The sequence below is a fragment of the Ornithodoros turicata genome, chromosome 10 (assembly GCF_037126465.1).
Source record: "Ornithodoros turicata isolate Travis chromosome 10, ASM3712646v1, whole genome shotgun sequence".
Classification (NCBI taxonomy): Eukaryota; Metazoa; Arthropoda; class Arachnida; order Ixodida; family Argasidae; genus Ornithodoros; species Ornithodoros turicata.
The window spans coordinates 32,418,828-32,437,081 of NC_088210.1; the positions used below are offsets into that span (position 1 = coordinate 32,418,828).

At 44.1% G+C, this 18,254-nt stretch overlaps 1 protein-coding gene across 1 annotated transcript in view; it reads right to left on the minus strand.

The window, feature by feature from the left end:
* LOC135370596 (uncharacterized) overlaps positions 1-18,254 on the minus strand; it is a 51,290-nt gene that overhangs the window by 10,979 nt on the left and 22,057 nt on the right. The window contains exon 2 of the mRNA XM_064604365.1: positions 3,286-3,406. Within this exon, the coding sequence (XP_064460435.1) occupies positions 3,286-3,406 (121 nt within the window). The remainder of the gene's footprint in view (positions 1-3,285; positions 3,407-18,254) is intronic.

Sequence of the window (18,254 nt, forward strand, 5' to 3'; positions counted from 1 at the left end):
GAGCCGCGTAATTTATGGAGTGCCCGGATGATCAAAAGTCAAACGCTTTCTGCGTGGGAGTGGTATATCTATTACTGACTGAGTGATAGTGTATTATTCACGCTTTTCGTTGGGTGCCGTCTCACGCACTGAGAGGCGATTGCTGGATGCGTGCTCGGTACCTATAAGGGCAGGATTACCTAGTTTATTTATTTATTTCCTATCTTGTCGGTACCTACACTCTTAGAAATGAACTTCACCGCATAGCACGCTCTTAGCCAACCATCATCTCGAATGATATCGTCATGTGCCCTGATTTGCTGAAAACGGGAGGCGTACGCCATTTTTGTGACAATTATGAACAGCATAAGTGTCACAAAAAAGGCGTACGCCTACCGTTTTGAACAAATCAGGGCATATAGCGATGTCATTCGTGTTGATGGTTGGCTAGGAGCGTGCTATGCGGTGAAGTTCATTTTTAAGAGTGTAGGCCAGTGAACAGGGCAGGGCGGGTTAAAGGGTAAGGTCTCGAGGGCACTTATCAATGTCTATGTGCCCTATTTACTGTACGGTAAAAACCTTCTCGAACCATTACAGGATTGGAATAAAGTAAATAAAAGAATAATGCTCGACAACTAGTATGGGGTATACACATCAATTTAATTTGTTTATCAATGAATTTGACACGATTTTGTCCCCAAAAAATTAACAGGAAGTGACGCACGTGGGCATTGACGGTAGCGGAAATTTGGTTGCAGCTTCCGGAAGGGTATACGATTAGTATCTCTCTTCATGGTGGCCGCTCCATAATAGGGGGCTACGACATAAATCTTGTTGTGGATAGCTTTTCGCACGTCTATTCCTTACCGAGGGCTTACGCATCCAATGGTGGAGATGACGTTGTCGCGGGCCAATAAGCGTGAATGATATATTAGAGGGCGCCATTTTGACGGGTACGCATCCTTCGAAAAAGCGTGGATGAAAAGCAATGGTGGCCGAGAAACGCGCAACTTCTCGCGAAACGAAATATTTCGTTACTTTGCGAGCAAAATTCAGTGGCGATTTAGCGGCAAATGCGAGAGAAATGCGTTAGCGTTAAGTGCTTTTTCCGGTCTATACTTGACTTCCGGGTATGCACTTCCGGTTTAAACCTGACTTCCGGTTGTCCATTTCCCGTCTATTATTGACTTCCGGTCTATACTTGACTTCCGGTTCAACACTTTCAACTATGCAAGTCCATTAATTAACATTTAATTAGCCTCAATTACCCTTTATTACCCTTTATTCATTACCCTTTAATTACCGGAGATAATCGCGGGTTATCCGAGGTAATCGGGAATTTAATTTAATTCCCTTTAATTATGTTTGCTTTAATTACTCTCAATTTCCTTTTAATTGACGTTAATTACTTTTAATTTCATTTAAGTACCTCCGGTAACCTGCGGTTACCTTAGGGAAATCTTTAATTTCATTTAACCTTTCGCTTCGTTACATATATCTTACATTCACTACGTTTAAACTCAACTTTCTCGCTTCAAATACCATTAAATACTCTTACCTCTTACTCTTAATTACCTTCAACTACTAACCCAATTTCGTATCATTTACCTTCATTTACATTTACCCTCTTATCTCCCCTTTACATCTCCACTTATACTACCTCTGCCTCGGTGAAGCTTCAACATCTCACACACACATACATACATACATACAGCGTTTTCCATTTTGACACTCCTAAATGCTAACGCATTAATATAAAAGGAACGAAGTCCCTCCTGTGTACGATTTGCACTTTCCCTTCCCCCCTGCAAGGAGGTGCAACATGAAACGTTGGTGCTTTACTGCTTTTGTAACCATTATTTCGGTAGTCATCCCGCCACTTTGCTCTTTTTCAAGCGAAACGTAAATAAATTTTTTTGAGTATTTAAATACAAAATATAAATACAATATTTAAATACCGTAACCACTACCATAAATACTGAGAGGAAGATGTCATCTGCAATTACAGACATATAACGATGATCATAGAAACAAATCAGCAAGGGACAATAGCATTTATTTGTTAGATTATCATGACGAGTTTAGAAGTTTCTCGAAGACTGCATCTTCTAGGTATCTTGTGCTCGGCCGTACACTCTTAAAAATGAACTTCACCGCATAGCACGCTCCTAGCCAACCATCATCTCGAATGATATCGTTATCAGCCCTGATTTGTTGAAAACCGGGGGCGTACGCCTTTTTTGTGACACTTATGCTGTTCATAATTGTCACAAAAAATGTGCACGGCCCCCGTTTTCAACAAATCAGGGCTGATAACGATATCATTCGAGATGATGGTTGGCTAGGAGCGTGCTATGCGGTGAAGTTCATTTTTAAGAGTGTACAATCAGATTCGCAGAGGAGAACACCTCTCCACAGGTGCCCGCGAACAAAGGCTCGTATTAAATTTGACGAACATTTGTAGATTTGATGACGATGCTTTGTAAAACAAGGTAATCGAGTAGTAGCCAACGTTGTCTGCAGCAACAGTGAAAAGCTTGCCTACTAAAATGGTTTGTCGCGTGCACATGCTAGTGCAAACACGCCGTAGCTGCGCCCCAAACCCTGTTTTGCCCTCCTTTCCGAAAGGTCAAATGCAGGGTAACTTTAAGGTATGGGTCAGTATTTAGGAGCAGTTATAAAGTATTTACAAGAATAAATACCCGAAAATTGATATTTAAACATACTCATAAATACATTTTTCGAGCTTGTATTTAAATACAAAATATAAATAAATGTATTTATATTTTAAATAGTATTTTAATTACAATGTATTCAAATAGTACTCGTCCCTGGTAGCCAGCTTAAAAAAAAGAATGAAAAACATAGAACAGTAAGAACGAGGTTGTCGCAATGTACCGGAAGGCGGAAGGCAAACTGACGACGAAATACGCAACGCCCCCTATCGACAAAACCGGTTATGAATGCGATTGACGGTATAGAAGGTGTCGCGATAAAGGGCTACACTGATTTAATGGCGCACGATATCGGTGTTCCGGTAGCAATCGATGTCTAGAAAATGCTCCACCAGATCGATATTCAAACCAATACATTCGCATGGGATCGCTGTTGGAGCGTTCTGTAAACAGTCCGTATTTAAGCCGGTCAATACTCGCGTCGAGAAAGAGTCCCCCCCCCCCCCGCGGGGGAGGTGCCGATAACTGCTGAAAAGAGGGCATATTGATCAGGAACCGCTTGTCGTCCAGGGTTTCTTTTTTCGTTTTTTTTTGTGATATATAATTTAAAAGAAAGGGTAAAAATACTGACCTACAGACATTGTCTAACTCTCGCTTACTGGTTACGAGAGTAAGGTCTTCTCCTTTGGCGACATTCTCCAGGGATTGCAGGCATTGCTGGTACTGGTCGTTGGTGCATTTGCGCTCCGTGTCTGCAAGGAGATATGTGTCCTATTAATTAATTGTCTCGGTATTTGTTTTTGCAGAATCCATACTGCAAAGAGCCTGTGCGTGGGCTCACAAAAAGAAACAAAAAAAAGAAAAAAAAAACGAAACAAAACAAAACAGTCTCTGCAGAAACACTTTAAAGGGAAAGTTCGCTCCCGAGAGGAAGCCTTGCAGCCAAGGGAACGCCCTCGTGTCGTCACCATGTCGTCATTGTGACGTCGCGCATACGTGTCTCAAGGCGGGAAATTCAAACCGCGTGGATTTCCGCACTTCAGCACGATGTCGCTGAGAGAATGACGTCACGAAGCAGAAGAAATTATGCATGTCTCGTCATCTCGAGGAGGGTGGAGGAGGGTCCAAAGCTCTTTTGTGCAAATGTGTGCGTTGGCGTATTCGTACGATTAATTATGAGACACAGGATGCGCCTAGAAATTCCGCTTACGTACCACCAATTACCGAGGTATGCCTTCTGCTGACACAGAGCAGAGCCTACTCCACCCAGCTTTAGTATTACCCTTCAATCCCAAATGGCAAATTGTACCCATCTAACTCGTCGCAATATATTCGTCAAACTGTTAGTCTCTGCATAACCAGCTAGCACTAATTAACGCGCTTCTTTTTTTTCTTTTATGAGGACCATTAAACGATTGTCTCACGCGAACAATGTTTATCTCATTCGTTGTCATTTATTACTCGGCAACATCACCAGCGCCCTCTGCCGCTTAATAGCAATTATCGAAAACACACGTCACGCGTGCACTACGCACATAGAGGAAAGTAGCAGTGTTACTCCTCCTCCCTCTCTCTATATTTCCCGACCTGTGTCTCTCTCTCTCTCTCCCTATCTCTCCTCCAGCAACCTCCTCTCCATTGTCGTAGCGAGTCCATTTGTCAACGTGCGTGTGTGTGTGTGTGTGGCAGCACGTACGTCGTAGCTGTGCACGGCACGAACGAGGGACATCGAAAAAAAAAAAAGAAGAAGAAGGAGAAAAGAACTGCTTGAGACGCATCAGTCATCCCTAAAACGACCACCAGTGTTCCCCGTTTTCGTCCCCATTTTTTTTTTTCAAACCCGTTTTCCGACAAACTACGAGAACGCAAACACTATATAAGAGACACAAATAAAGCAAAAAATAAAATAAAAAGACATTCACTCCTTCTGCACCATTTGTTTTTGAGTGCATTTTTTTTTCTCCGTTTGTTTTTCAATCTGCTTTTCCTTTCGTTTTCCCCTTTTTTTTCCCGTTCAGTTCGTCTTCGTGGCGTATTCGATAACAAAAAAACAAAAAAACAAAAAAAAAAACTCAACAATTTTGACGTCGCTTCGCACTGCCTCGTATAGTGTTTTTTGATACACATCGTTCTCCCATTGTTTACTGACGTCCGCTGCTGTGAAAAAAATAAATAAAAAAATTATATGAAAAGAAATGGAGCCATGTTGGGGAAGTATGGGGAGTAACACAGAGAGGCACTTCTGGCAATATTGGCGTTTTCAGTGTCTCTGGTGGAGCCTTTGGGGAGCATAAAACGATATCAGAGATTGCGGACCATTTTTCTTTTGGTTCAGTGTTAGCACCGCGAAGCAACTGGGGCTACGAGCGGCGTACAGACGGAAGGTGGACAGATAGAAGGAGGAATGAGGGTTACTATGCGTCTTGGGCTGGCTTCAGGGGGATTTGTGCCGGCATCTATTCTGGACGGTCTATCACAAAAACGCCTCAGACAGCACATTCGACGGTGGGGTTCGAACCCACCACCTTCCGAGTCTTTGGCACGACCTGGGAGCAACAGCCAATGAGCTGATGCTATGTCCATCCATCCCAACGCTGGAGAATGCAGACGATTTCTTTTTTCAGCTTTTTTTTCTGGCGTCTGCATTTAGCGGCGCTGCTGTCTGTACTGTACAATAGAGTACTGCTTCATTTCAGCGATTTACCATTAGCAGGTAATCGCTGTGGCCAGCTCAATCTACCCCAATCAACCTAGTGTGTTCTCCAGTCGGAGAATACTGCTGGCAATGCTTGTCGATGAAGTCACGTATGACAGATCCTGTCTGATCTAAGTGACGTCATTAGAAGACGTCAAGTAAAAAAAAAATCTTATATTTTTTTCCCCTGTATCTGTCCGTGCATTCTAAATGAATCTAAGACGTAATGGAGAGAACAAGGGTAGATTCTCTTCCTCAAAATTGGCTCACTAGGCCTTCACGGGGGGAATATATTTATTAGACGAAAAGAAAAAGAAAAAAAAACGGGGAGAGGTCAGCCTTCACGTGGCCTTACCAACTAACTAGGCCTTAAAGTCAGAAGTGAAAGATATACGCCGGAGTAAGCACGTTAGTAAGTATTACATGAAAAAAAAAAAGAAAAAGAAATGGTGAACGGTCTCCGTAATGTATATACTTCTCACTTTTTCATTTCTTTTTCATTTATTTTTTTTTTCACCAGTCTCTTTCGAAAGTGTCGTCTACACATGAAGTGGAAAGGGAGACGGGATTTCAGCTTCGTCACAACGGTTTGTTCTCAGTCGTAGAAAAATAAATTGACAACAGCGAAACACGATCAAGATCTCAACTGCTGACGTTCACAAAACATGCCTTCGGGTGAACTATAACCTTGCTTCGTTAAAAAGGAGCGACAGGTTCGTGGCGTACGCCGCGGGTTTTAAGGGAAAGAAAGGAAAAGCTTCGGGTATCGTGCCATTATTTCACGAAAATTGAGAGGCGGGGGACAGGAAGTTGGACTAAGAAAGGTCCTACTGCAACTCTAAGAGAAAAATGAAGATCAATTTTAGTCCTCTAGGGGGGACAAACTAATAATAATAATAATAATAATAATTTATCATTACTGTATCGCCACCACCATTAATCCCTTTTGGAACTATAACTGCAGGCAATTATTTTATGTGACGTTATGGATTATTTGCTGTACTGGGGGAGTAAATTTTAGTGTTAGGGGACTAAAAAGGGGAGTATTATCGCAACCTAGGGAACTAGGAGTACAACTGCCCTCAATTTACTTCAAATGATTATAAAGAATGTAAAAGACACGAAGGAAGTCCCTTTCAAGCTTCTCCGAATTGGCACTTTCTTATAAAATTATTCCACTGGAAGATGTATCATGAGGAGCTGGAATCACAGCGCCATTTGTACTAAGTTCAACTTGAACACACTGCAACAGAAGGACCACTTATCCCACGTGCTATCAGTGCAGTCATATCGTTTGATATCGCGGCCTGTCGCACCTTCATACTCCATATGAACATACTGCACATCATCGAGAAAGAACAACTGTTCACTCCCAAAGTGCGCATTCAAAACAAGGCGATCCAAAACGCACCACAAGGCACCAATCATACGGCCAGCAAGCAGCCACGCAACGCGAATACATCCGACGGAAACGTTCGAGCGATTTGTGGAAAGCTATCATTTGCTTCCCGCCGAACATTCTCCGCCAAGTTCATCGGCAGAAGCCATTCAACGCTAACAACACTGGCAAGCTTCGGGAAGACGCAGTGGCTGATCATGGAACTACCTGCTTCCGAATGGCGTCCCGTCCATAATGGGAAATCTGCAATGAACCGCAGAACGTATTTCGCTAAGTTTGGCAGAAACAGAAAATCTACTATACGGACAAAGTTGAAGAATCAAAATGAAAGAACCCCGGGGCTTACGTACGACATCCTATACGATTCAAGAATTCGTAAAATTAGCGTTTCACTGAAATCATTTCTGGCTTTCCTTTTCTTGAATGGAATTCGAAGTGGTTTCAAGCTTTTTTTTTTGTTTTGTTTTTTATCCCGCGGTTTATTACTTTACTTTTAGAATACGAGGAAAAAGCAAGCTTAGTGCCGAAGCCTCATTCCCGTGTATAATAATTGAATATATATATATATTTTTTTGTATTCAACCAATCGGAAGTACGCGACGAGCTCGCGTGACCTGCTTAGTCTGAGGCATTTCACGTCACTCGAAATCCTGCCTCGTCTGTCAAGCTCTCCACCAGGAGTCGCCACGCAAAATATTTTCGCTCTGCGGTACGTTATACCGGATGTTTCAGTTAAACCTTTTAGAGAAAAATCTGCCACCGAAGCGGGTCATTTGTTGCAGTAATTAATTAGTTTCGGTTTACGTATTTTTGTCGCGGCTTGTCGCTGCGAAGCGCAAAAGGACGCTCTTTCACTCCCCTATCCATCAATGAATTACGTCCTTACACCAATGAATTACACCAATGAAATACGCCCTTTTGCGCTTCGCCGCGACCAGCCACAAAAAAAAAAAAAAAATACGTAAACCGAAACCAATTAATTACTGCAACAAATGACCCGCTTCGGTGGCAGATTTTTCTCTAAAAGGTGTCCATTGAAGGTCTCAAAAGGGGTAGTACCCATTTTAATGCCGACAGCGCCCTGCTTTAGAAGATACGCTTTTTGACGAAACTCATTTGCATTTTTATTTTAATAATGAGCGCCTCCCACTCATTCACACGGTGCGCAACTTGTAGGTGGTATCGGACAGATACTTGTAAAAAAGAAAGTTCGTGGATTGGTGCACCCGTTCGCGAATTATTTAGCCCGGGGATTTAACTGAAACACCCGGTATATATTTTTTGTATTCAACCAACCGGAAGTACGCGATGAGCTCACGTGACCTGCTTAGTCTGAGGCATTTCACGTCACTCGAAATCCTGCCTCGTCTGTCAAGCTCTCCACCAGGAGTCGCCACGCAAAATATTTTCGCTCTGCGGTACGTTATATAGCTGCGCAATCGAATGTACAAAAAACGGTCGAAGAAAGCAGCCGCGAACGGCCCACACGATGCTCTCGTGACGCTGTACGTCACCGGTCACGTGAGTGGAGCAGCATACGTCACGACGTCCTCTCCCTTCTGCGATGCCCTCTTTTCACGAGGAGAAGGATTTTTCGAAGGTGCGCGCGCGCAACACAGCCCTAGCGCTCGCTCTGTAGGTCACTTATCGTAATTTCACACGTACAAGCCGCACCGCAGATAAGCCGCAGGACGCGTTTTTAGGAGCATTTTGAAAATTTTCTGGCAGGTTATGCCGCAGGCAATACGAGACGCCTGATTTGTGCGACAAAGGGGACCACTGAGAAGGCCTTAAACCTTGTGGTCATACTCCAGGGTCGGCTGAGTGTACAACAGAAGAAGCTTCCAGAAGACGTGAATCACTGTCACCACTTTCGTAAAAGCTGCTTGGGGCTGAATGCACCAGGAAGATCAATCAACTCGAATGTGGACTTGTCCCTGCTACGCACTGCTCGTGAATCGGCAGGGCAGTGCTGTTCCAGAGACACTGTCGGCCCTTTCGTTAAAACCGGCGTATGGGGAAAATAGCAGGAAAAAAATTATCATCAGATACGCCGCACCGGTGCACTCTTAAAAATGAACTTCACCGCATAGCACGCTCCTAGCCAACCATAATCTCGAACGCCTTTTTTGTGACAATTATGAACAACATAAGTGTCACAAAAAAGGCGTACGCCTCCCGTTTTCAACAAATCAGGGCAGATAACGATATCATTCGAGATTATGGTTGGCTAGGAGCGTGCTATGCGGTGAAGTTCATTTTTAAGAGTGTGGATAAGCCGCAGAGCGCCCGTGATAAGAAAAAAAAATCGCGCATAAGCCGCGGCTAATACGCGTGAAATTACGGTACGCTCATCGTTCTTTTGCAGGAACTCATTTTATTCGTTGGAGAACACCCTGCAAAACGAAAAATAAGCCAAAAAAATCTTGGAGCTCACTTCAGTGCTCCTATAATGGGCATTATATCCAGGCTCCAATGTCTTCGCGCATCATTGAAATCGTTGCTTCAGAAATGCGACACACGGCGCCCTCTAGTGACGATATCGTCGACCACGATTTCTGTCCAGCGTATTGCTTCCCTTTGCGGTTCCATAAATCATCCCTTAACGAACGACCGGATTATTCTAGCACTTTCGCATCATCCGTTTTTGGCGGAACGCTCTCTATACGAATGTTCACAACAGCGGGGAAGTCGTTAAGGTCGGCGGATGGAAGCGACGTGTTGTTCCGGGATGAACTTCATTTGCATTGAGAAGTACCGATATATAGGAAACACGACGGCTGGCAACAATGCGCGTGCGGAGGAATAAGAAACCTTGATTGGGGTGGGATGGAGGGAATCGCAGGCGGCCGTGGTTTGAAATGCAAATACCTGTCTGGCAACGATGTGCGTGCGTTTGGAAGTCTGTCGAGAAAGCGAATGAATACCTTCCAGCCCGGTTAGTGCGATGGCAGCAAGCGCCGAGCTTGATTATAACCAAATCCCACGGAAACCGACCTGCGAACAGTAAATCACGTTCGCCTTCCACAAATCGGAGGTTTTTTTGTCTTTGAGAGTGCTCGGTGTGCGCGCCGAGGAAACTGTGGTGGTGACTTATACCGGATGATAAACACCACGTGTGCGTGAGGCGGGGGTGGGGGTGGGGGGTGGAGTCGATGAAAAACAGGGCTTGCCTTTTCAGTCAAAATATGTCTGTATTGATTCGAGATGAAGATAAGTAAAACAAACGAACGAGAGGGAGGGGGAATAGTACATTATAGAATTGGAATAGTATATTAGAATAAGGTTTGAACCCGCGACCTTGGGATCAGCATGAGGCGGACACGCTGTACAGAGACAGCCACCGAGGGCGACAGAGAGAAATAGAAGGAAAAAGACGGAGGAGTAAGTCCGCACTGGTGATGGCCCCTAAGAAGACTTTTACTCCTTTTTTCTTCTTCTTCTTCTTCTCAATTTCATTCACTTCACCACCCACTCAGTACACCCGAATTTCGAATCAGTCGTAAGCGGCGGATTTATTTTCCATATATCCTAGCTACGAGAATTCAAACTACGTTCCCGCATCAATTTTTTTTTTAGTTTTTGATACGTGCCCGCTTTATCGCGTCGAAAACACCCTTCCATCGAGGTTGCTTTCAGTGGAGTCACCTGTGTTGCGTCGGCGAGCCACTCGACCGAACTGCGCCAGATTTGGCGGCCAATCCCGAACCCCGCGAGGACGGAAAAAGTAGTCGCACAACAATGATGACGGGACTTTGTTTGGTGGATTTACGCGCGAAAAGTGGAGTATACAGATATGACACCACTCACGCATGGCTAAGCATAAATGGAGAATTTTTTTAAAATTTTGTTATTATTATTACTGCGTCATCTTCAGTAAATTCCTCGCGCGAGATTGAATTTTTGTGCGTCGAGAGATTTGCATGCGGACGGATAAGATAAGGCGAAGGGGTTTATCTGCCTCTCGTATTTTACGGAAGGGTTGAGTCAAGTATTTGACAAGATTGTAACTCCGCGTAGAATTCGGTGTAGGTTTCCGTTACAATGTGAAGGTGAGAAAGGGCAAAAGTGGGAGAGACCCATCGAGAAACGGAGACCTATGGCTAGAAAATGAAATATTTTTGTTTAAATTTCATCTTTTTATTTAGAAGAGCCTCAAGGGCGCGACGGCGATATAAGTATGCATAAAAGGAGAAGACAGCGCTTCCAGGTAAATCACTAAGTATATTACTCCATTTTCACGCTTATATATATATATATATAAGCCTAAGTACGTCATTTAAAAACTTTCCATAAAGGCAGAGTAGCTGGTCCTAATAGTTTTCTGACCAACTTCTCCCCACACCACCGCCCCTTTTTCACACCGCACCCACCCACCCACCCTCATCACCCTTAACCTTACCCTAATAGATTCTTCTCTTGGCCGCTTGAAAAGACCAAGACATAGGGTAACACCTGCCGTCTCAATATAATCCCCATTACAAAGCCGCGCTTCCGCCACACCCACCCCTTATCAATATATTACCCTCTCTCTTTTCCCGCCCGCCATTGTCCCCGCGACATTTTATAATCCCCTCGACACTATAAACTTCTCTTCAAGAGTCTCCAATATACCTGCTGACGATCTTGGCTGGCCCGTATACATATATATACATGCTTTTTCGGAACAATGTCGCATATCGTCCGCTTTTACTTTTCACGTTACTTTTATGACGTTAGAGTACACTTTTAATCGCTGCCCCAGGAGAGGCAGTTTATCTTCAAAGGTCCAACTTTGTGTGCACGTTCCCGGTGTAGTTCGCGCCATGTACGCTTATATACGGTAGAGAGTCTGTTGTAACATGGCGGACTGGAAAATGACCTCAGCTTGGGGGGGTCGACTGCCCATTACGGTGGTACTTTATCATGGCGGGTGTCTCCAGTGTGAAAGTTCATAGAGCTTTTAAATGACCCATTACACGGCGGAGAGTGTTTTGAGGATGAGGGAAATGTGAACCGCCCGAAGGTGTCTGCTGGAACTGCCCTCTGTCGCGGACTTCTGTATTTGGTTTTTTGTCTTTTTCCCGAAATGTAGGTTGTAAACACTGTATGTGCGTGGAGAATGGGGTTGGGAGAGGGTGGATGTGTGAGAGAGAGAGAGAGGACCGGTAATGTCTGTCAAAATGGTGGTTGTAACGTGCGGGAGTATTTTGGTGTGATGACGTCAGAGCTGGCCGTGTGACGCAGGTGTGTGAGATCTTGGCTTGTATAGTTTGTATTTATGTGACTGAATACATATTTATCGTTAAATTATTATTATCGTACAAAAATGCCTTCTTACTTTCGATATGTTTTTAATTTTTTTTGTGTGAATATCGCGTATTATTTTAAGTTTAAAGCGAAGTTTTAAAGCTACCCTATAAGGTTTTTTTGATTGAAGGGTTATTAGTTGAAAGGTTTAATCGGAGGCTTTGAAAACAGAAAAAAAAAACGATGTAAGTTGTACGTAATAAATCAACGGCATAGTAATATAAGATACACGCACGTAGTACTATTACTAGTGCGACAAAATAATAAAGTAAGCACCGTAATGAATAACACGCATTATTAATGACAGGGGAACATACGCATCGAATCCACCATATATCACAGTCTGTTGCTTGTTTATCCTATACTTCACAGCGAAGGCGCTAATAAAACTTCTCCTCCGCAGAAGAAAACGCAAGACGAGCGCCTATTTTTCTTACTTTCTATTAAGGCAATCACGAAGCAGTCGCGGAGACGCACAGAGAGAATTGTTTATATACCTGACCTCCCTTCTCACTTACTTTAAGGATAGGCCCACGCTGTAACCTATTTTTACGCACTTTGCCTTTGTGTTGCTTCCTTCGACAAAGTTGGCGTTCGAGCAAAATCTCGGGGCGAGCGGGATCTGGTAAAAGGAGAAAGGTATCGGTCGAGTCCTTAATCTCGTTCCCGGGAAGCGCTTTCGTGAGGACATTTTTGGGCTTGATCCTCATAAATACCCTGGGTGACGCTGTCATTTACGGCAGTCGTTTCGAAGCGGTTTATTGGTATGAATTGTCGCCTGGACGGTCACTCGGGTTGTCGAGATTATTTTCGTTGGTGAAGATGGAAAGGTAGAGGGCGCTGCAAAGCGGTCGCTTTGTGTGTGTGTGTGTGTAGTGCTCGTCGGGATTACTTACTATGCCCCTGTATATCGTGCTTTGCCTGCACAGCTTAGAACTCTTACAGAGAAGCCACCTTAAGAACCTGATATGTCGACGACTATCAAAACCTTTCGACAAATTATAGGTTGAATTTAAATTGAGTTTGAAGGTAGAGGGCGCTGCAAAGCTGTCGCTTTTTTTTTTTTTGTGTGTGTGTGTGTGTAGTGCTCGTCGGGATTACTTACTATGCCCCTGTAAATCGTGCTTTGCCTGCACAGCTTAGAACTCTTACAGAGAAGCCACCTTAAAAACCTGATATGTCGACGACTATCAAAATCTCTCGACAAATTATAGGTTGAATTTAGATTGAGTTTGAGTGTAAGCACAGTTTCGCTAAACGTAATACAGGAATTTTATGCTCGTGGCAACTTTAACATGCTTCATGCAAGTAAACGCACTTTGTAAAAGCGAGCATGTTATAAAGTGACGGAAGGCTTACCACGATGTCTCTAATATCGCGCAAATAAAAATAAATTGCGGTTATTTTGTATCTCTGCCCCGTATTTCCTTGGTCGCATATTCAATGGTCGGCGATTTTTGTTCTCTCTCTCTCTCTCGTGCGCGCTTTTTTCTCCTCTCATAACCGAAGTTGCTTCGTGCCGTTCGAGTTTTTTTTTTTTTTCTTCTTCTTCTGTGAGCGTTCAGCAACACCCCATTACCGCAGAACATAACCTTTGTCCCTGAGGGGAAATGAATTTGGATCAAGTTTTTTTTTGTCGTCGCTTATCTCCCAGCTGTTCTTTTCTTTTAATTCATTTCGTCGCTCACGGAACCAACGAGTGCATGCGGTAATATCACACGCAGAGGAAAGAGAAGACGAAAAAATAAAATAAAAATAAAAATAAAAACGAGCGGAAGCGGAAATTGACGGCAGGAAAGCTCGGTGTGAACGGTCGCAACTTCCGGAATTTAAAGTCCTCGCCAGTTTCTGTGCGTGGCCATCTCATGGCCGGAAGTGTGGAACCGTTTCATTCTTTCTAACGCCTCCATTTTATCGTGTTTTTTTTTTCTCTCTCCGTGTTTTATCCCCCCTTAATTTGCGATTTGATTGCTTTCAGGTGTCAGTATCAACCGCGCGCGTAAATAACACACACACACACACACACAAAGTGCACGCACAAAGAGAACAGGAACATAGTCGAGATAAATCGAGGTACAGTTCCGTTTCATCTGCAGTCTGCTCGGAGTTTATTAAGGCAATCACGAAGCAGTCGGGGAGGCGTACAAATTGTAGTCCTTGCTTTGTAGTCACGAGGAAGCGTCACTAAAATGGGACGAGTAGTGGCGTTTACATACTCATTATTTGTTACTTTTTTTTTTAAAAACTCTCGTCTGACTTATTGATTTGTGCTACTGGTCAGCTTTGGCCTTTGGAATGTGTCTTTGTACACTCTTATAAATGAACTTCACCGCATAGCACGCTCCTAGCCAACCATTATCTCGAATAATATCGTTATCTGCAGTGATTTGTTGAAAACGGGAGGCGTACGCCTTTTTGTGACAATTATGAACAGCATAAGTGTCACAAAAATGGCGTACGCCTCATGTTTTCAACAAATCAGGGCAGATAACCATATCATTCTGGATGATGATTGGCTAGGAGCGTGCTATGTGGTGAAGTTCATTTTTAAGAGTGTAGTTTCATACTGTAATATGCCATTTTGTTTGTTGCTTGCGGTTTACTTGAACTCGCGTTTTATTAACGATGAAAGATGAAAGTCACTGAAAAGGTTAGCCAGCTGTAGGACTCGAACCCACATCTTCTGGATTACCGGTCCAGGGCTCTACCGATTGAGCTAAGCTAACACGTCTTCTCAGTTCGCGAGCAACAAATTTCCGAGGCAGCCAATTGCTTTTAAGGATTTATTGGAATATCCGTCAACTCATAATCATGTACATCTACAGTTTATAATACTTCTAGTTATAACTTTAGTGACGTAATCAGAGTAGATTTACACGTAACGTGAGACCGCCCACAATAGTGTGGCTACATTCTGCACGTGCTGAAGGGCAGGACTGCAGATAATTTCGACCATCTTTGCATCATTGCTACCATCTTTAACTTTAACTTTATTGACAGCGTACATCATATATACACTCTAACAAAAAAGGGTGTGAAAAGGTGATAACTTCTATAGTTACCACCTAGGGTAACATAGCGTCCGATAAAGGGTGTAAAAGGGTGCTAAAATCAATTATATCATATATCCAAATTGCTACAAAAAAGGCGTACGCCCCCCCCCCCCCCCGCTCACAGAATCAGAAGCTGTAACCCTATCATTCGTACACTCTTAAAAATGAACTTCACCGCATAGCACGCTCCAAGCCAACCATCATCTCGAATGATATCGTTATCTGCCGTGATTTGTTGGAAAACGGGAGGTGTCCGCCTTTTTTGTGACAATTATGAACGGCATAAAAGTGTCACAAAAAAAGGTGTACGCCTCCCGTTTTCAACAAATTAGGGCAGATAACGAGATGTTCTTGGGTTAACATTCGAGATGATGGTTGGCTTGGAGCGTGCTATGCGGTAAAGTTCATTTTTAAGAGGTGGTCTGGGGTTTTTCCTGGGTTTTCCTCAGACGCTTTCAGACATATGTCGGCACAGTTCCCTTAGAAGTCGGCCCAGGACGCACATTCCCCCAGGGCGTGAGTCGTGACGTTGCCCACATACGTGAGGCCGACAACGGCAAGCCCTACACTCTAAAAACTGAACGTCACCTCATAGCACGCTCTGCGCCAACCATTGTCGGGAATGATAGGCTTATCACTTCTGATTCGAGGAGAGAGGGAGGCGTACGCCTTTTTGTGTCAATTACAATGTATCCAAATTGACACAAAAAGGCGTACGCCCCCCTCTGTCTTCGAATCAGAAGCGATAAACCTATCATTTGTGGCAATGGTTGGCGCAGAGCGTGCTATGAGGTGAAGTTCAGTTTTTAGAGTGTATCACCACCACCACCACCATCACCACCACCATTTTTAAGAGTGTAGGTAGCAGGTACAACTTTGCAACCTTTCAGGCACAACATATGCGACAACGATTACCTCCTAAAAGGTGAAACTGCTCCACCATTTTTTTATTCTTTTCTGAAAGTGTAGGCATGACAGAATTCAGGTCACAGACGCGGAGGAAGTGCAGGAGCCGAAGACAAGCCGAAGCCGCAACCGCATCCAAGTGTTCACGTCTGCATACAAATGCCGTAAAATGGCTGCGCGCAGTTTGCTTTCGCACGTGCGCCGTAAAAGGGGAAAAGAACGCAAGCCCGTATTTGGAGCCTTTACAGCCTATCCTTTCCTGACATTGCACCTCCTTTTACGCATCTAGGGTCGTGGCTAAATTGAAATCCGGGACTTTATAGGACGTCTGCTGACCATATCCTGCCTTTTACAGCACAATGAAAGTTGAGACGAATCGTGTTGTAGCGAAGCCGAAGCAACGACGGAGGATTGTCTCGGATTGTATTGACTCGGATAATGACTCGCCCGCCCTACGCAGACAATGTGTGCGCCACGTAATGAACAGCATATATCGAACTATCGCAACCCATTTGACCTAAGCTAGCAAACTACTTAAAGGAGGTAAGAACTCCTATCTGGATGTATTTAGTTACGGGTTTAATGGATGTAATATTGTTCTTCTACGCTTCGTAATTCTATTTACAATGTATTGTTCAATTCTTCTCCATCATAACTTGTGCAGCGTTAATACGAAAACGCACTCTCTTTCGTATTCGGGCGAGTAGACGCACCGCCGTCCAGATACCTCTATCCATCGTTACGTCATCTGAAGAATTGTAGCACCCAATCAGACGCCAACGCGGAGGTACACACAACGTTCTGCTTTACCCTCTTCAAGATTAGGTGGTGGTGGGTGGTGAAAGGGCTTGCCGTTGTCGGCCTCACGTAGGTGGGCAACGTCACGACTGACGCCCTGGGGGAATGTGCGTCCTGGGCCGACTTCTAAGGGAACTGTGCCGACATATGTCTGAAAGCGTCTGAGGAAAACCCAGGAAAAACCCCAGACAGCACAGCCGGCACCGGGATTCGAACCCGGGTACCTCCCAGTCTCGACGTGACATGGCCAGCACGCTAACCACCGAGCCACGGGAGATTAACTTCAAGATTAACTTCACTACATGGCACGCTCCTAGCCAACTATCATCCCGAATGACAACGTTCTCGTCTCTGATTTGTTGAAAACGGGAGGCGTAGCCCATTTTGTAGCCGTGCATAATAGATACATAATAAGCTCCGCCTCTCCTTATCAACAAATCATGGGCGAGAACGTTGTCATTCGGGATGATGGTTGGCTAGGAGCGTGCTATGTGCTGAAGATACGCACTTATCAAATTCACCTACACAAAAAGTGTCACAGACAACACGTTGAAATCGCCGTTTTTTAGCCGACACAGTCGGCGGGCTCGCTTGGTACAGTTCGTGTAGCTCCTTTAATAATCAGATGCGATCAGCACGTGGCATAACATGAGCTCGAAATATTCTACACTCTTAAAAATGAACTTCACCGCATAGCACGCTCCTAGCCAACCATAATCTTGAATGATATCGTTATCTGCCCCGATTTGTTGAAAACGGGAGGCGTACGCCTTTTCTGTGACAATTATGAACAGCATAAGTGTCACAAAAAAGGCGTACGCCTCCCGTTTTCAACAAATCAGGGCAGATAACGATATCATTCAAGATTATGGTTGGCTAGGAGCGTGCTATGCGGTGAAGTTCATTTTAAGAGTGTATAGGATGTTTCATAATGTGTGTAAATAAAGTATGAGGGATGAGACAAATTACATCATAACTGCTTATCAAGTTCACAACTCCCCTAACTTCCTGCAACGACTGCACGCAGAACAGCAATGCGCTGTTTTTTGCGTCGGATAACACTAATGGCTCCCGACCTTGTAAGCTTAGCGGAAAAAATAAATACATAAAAGCATGTCGCTATTCACGCTGAAGCAGCGAGGGAGATTATTAATGCGCAGCTAAAACACGGACTACAAGAACACACTGTTCGCCATTCGAATATGTGTACCGTCAACTCATCAGCATCACATAATCATCAACTGGCTCGGCATCCACATTTCTATTTGCTTACGCCGCGCTTAATTAACGTCCGGACAACGGCGACGTCGCTGGAAAATAAAGTCTAATGTCAGCAAAAAAAAAGAAATGTTACGAGAGATGCGTGTTCGCTTCACCTTATTGCGATGACGCCCGACGCGACACCGCGCGGCGGGCGTTGACGAGGAGTACACGCTTAAAAATTAACTTCACCGCATAGC